The sequence below is a fragment of the Alosa sapidissima genome, chromosome 22 (assembly GCF_018492685.1).
Source record: "Alosa sapidissima isolate fAloSap1 chromosome 22, fAloSap1.pri, whole genome shotgun sequence".
NCBI classification, from domain to species: Eukaryota; Metazoa; Chordata; class Actinopteri; order Clupeiformes; family Clupeidae; genus Alosa; species Alosa sapidissima.
In genome coordinates this window covers 10336381-10338880 of record NC_055978.1, presented here as the reverse complement: position 1 = coordinate 10338880, position 2500 = coordinate 10336381, and the positions used below count along the sequence as shown (strand labels likewise).

The window sequence follows — 2500 nt, the reverse complement described above, 5'->3', positions numbered from 1 at the left end:
ACACAGAGACAGACAGACAGACAACACACACGCACACAGACACAGACACAGACACACACACACACACGCACACACACACACACACACACACACACAGCGTATAATTCCTTTCTCTTACATCAGGGAAACAGGCATCGGGGGCTGCCTCCGTGCCGCTGTTTTTCAGGTAGTCGGCCCAGTCAAAGTCCTGGCTCTGGAAACCTGCAGGTGTGGAGGAGGGAAGGTTAGCATCAGCGCAGTTAGCAATTAGCAACTGCTAACAGTTAGCAATAGCGTCTACTGACACAAGTGAGTTGAATTGCCGCTCTCCTCAAAGGAGACATGATGATCTATCCCACTTAATCACACACACTAGCATCAGCGCTAACAGTTAGCAATGTGACTACTGACTCAAATGGGTAGAATTGCCAATCTCCTCAAAGAAAAGACATGATGAACTATCCCACTCAGTCACACACACATAGCAATAGACTAGCGCTAACAATTAGCAATAGATTTCTGAAGTTTGCCTACAAAAATAACCCATAGCTGTCGTCTTTGCCCATATAAGAACATCCAGGTAGCACCATCTTTGCCCATGTAAGGAAATCCGAATGTCTTTATATAGGCAAAGATAGCAGCTTTGGGTCCTTTTTGTAGGCGAACTTCAGAGGTCTATGGCGTTGGCCCCGGCCATGGTGCGACTGGCTGGGGCATCTGCACCATACGCCGGCGACCCGGGGTCGATTTCCTCCCCGTGGTCCTTTCCGGATCCCACCCCGACTCTTTCTCCCACTCGCTTCCTGTCATTCTCCACTATCCTATCTCATTAATAAAGGCATAAAAAGCCCCCAAAAAAATATACTTCAAGGTCTATGGCGCCTACTGACAGAAATGGGTAGAATTGCCACTCTCCTCAAAGAAAGACATGAGGAACTAATGATGTTGATGAATCCCATGTAAACATGTGTTTTATAGCCTAGGCTACTGATTTAGATGGACAGGGCACGTTGGCCGTGCTAAAGCACCCGAGTCTGAAGTGGTACACTCGTAATGTGATCACTATAATGCCTCCCAGCTAAAGCTTGTCATTTGTGTTTTCTAGTCTGCTCATTATAGTGGACGTTGCTCATCCAAGCGTGCACTGACCATTGGGAAGTTCAGGGACTTTCCCGGCAGGCTGGACTTGCAAAGGTCCTGCTATATTTTACTCTCCAAAGCTCATTGGATATAGCCATTAAATATAGCCTATAGAGATATTCACCCCCTTGGACATTAAATAGCCTATACAGATATAGGTCATGTTAGCTGCAGGCTGCAGGGATATGGCTGGTGAAACCTGTATTAGTAGTGAGGGCCTCTGCCACACCAACAGCACAACTACAAGTATCCAGCCATCGGATCACTGAAATATGAAAGTAGGATGTAGATAGATAGATAGATAGATAGATGGAAAGATGGATAGATGGGTAGATAGATAGATAGATAGATAGATAGATAGATGGAAAGATGGATAGATAGATAGATGGAAAGATGGATAGATGGATAGATTGATAGATAGATAGATACGTTATTGATCCCCAAGGGGAAATTCAAGATGCATGAATAGAGTATAAGAATTAAACTAGTATTGTTATTGATTGCTAAATAGCATTATCATTGTCCACTACAACCATTAGGGTATGCATCATTGAATTATGTAGACCGTTACCTTTTAATGTTTATATTGTGGTCTAGCATTTTGTGAATTGTATTTGAGAACTTTTGTTTGTTGAAAGGTGCTGATCAATAAACATGCTCATGTGCCTTGGTTTGGACTTGCCACATTACCATATACCATTTGGCAGTAAATTACCAAGCAGCTTTGTTGTTGTGTGTGTGTGTGTGTGTGTGTGTGTGTGTGTGTGTGTGTGTGTGTGTCGGCCCCTTTGCTTGTGTCTCTCCATGCAACTGTTAGAAATACAAAACTAGATTTCTCATCTGAAGCGTCTACAAGTGATTACTCTAATGGAGGGAATTTGAAAGCCTTAAATTTGCCTCCTCCCCCCCAACACACGTAAGCAACCCTTCAAATCAGAGATAGCCCAGACTCCTCTCACTGGGGAGAATTTACCCCTACCCCTGCCCTATTTGCCCTTGTGTCGTGCTGAGAGGGGCCAATTAATTTTCTGTGTTTCTGTCGGTGTGTGTATGTGTGTGTGTGTCTGTGTGTGAATGCATGTGTCCGGGTGTGTGTATGTTTGTGTGAGCTTGTATGTGTGTGCATGCGTGCGTGTGTGTGTGTGTGTGTGTGTGTGTGTGTGTGTGTGTGTGTGTGTATGTGTATGCGTGTCCCTCTCTCTCTCTCTGTGTGTGTGTGTGTGTGTGTGTGTGTGTTTCTGGTTTAATATTAATGAAAATGAACTGATGTTCACAACCAACTCTCCATTTGAGGAAGAAGAACGAGACTTCATAAGTACCTAATCTAAGTGAGGTCATGTCTGCTATTTATCATTAGCTACACTCATCATTAGCAATCATA

At 43.9% G+C, this 2500-nt stretch overlaps 1 protein-coding gene across 1 annotated transcript in view; it reads right to left on the bottom strand.

The window, feature by feature from the left end:
• sfmbt2 (Scm like with four mbt domains 2) overlaps positions 1 to 2500 on the bottom strand; it is a 44100-nt gene that overhangs the window by 9802 nt on the left and 31798 nt on the right. Inside the window, exon 10 of the mRNA XM_042078718.1 lies at positions 119 to 201. Coding sequence (XP_041934652.1) covers positions 119 to 201 — 83 coding nt within the window. The remainder of the gene's footprint in view (positions 1 to 118; positions 202 to 2500) is intronic.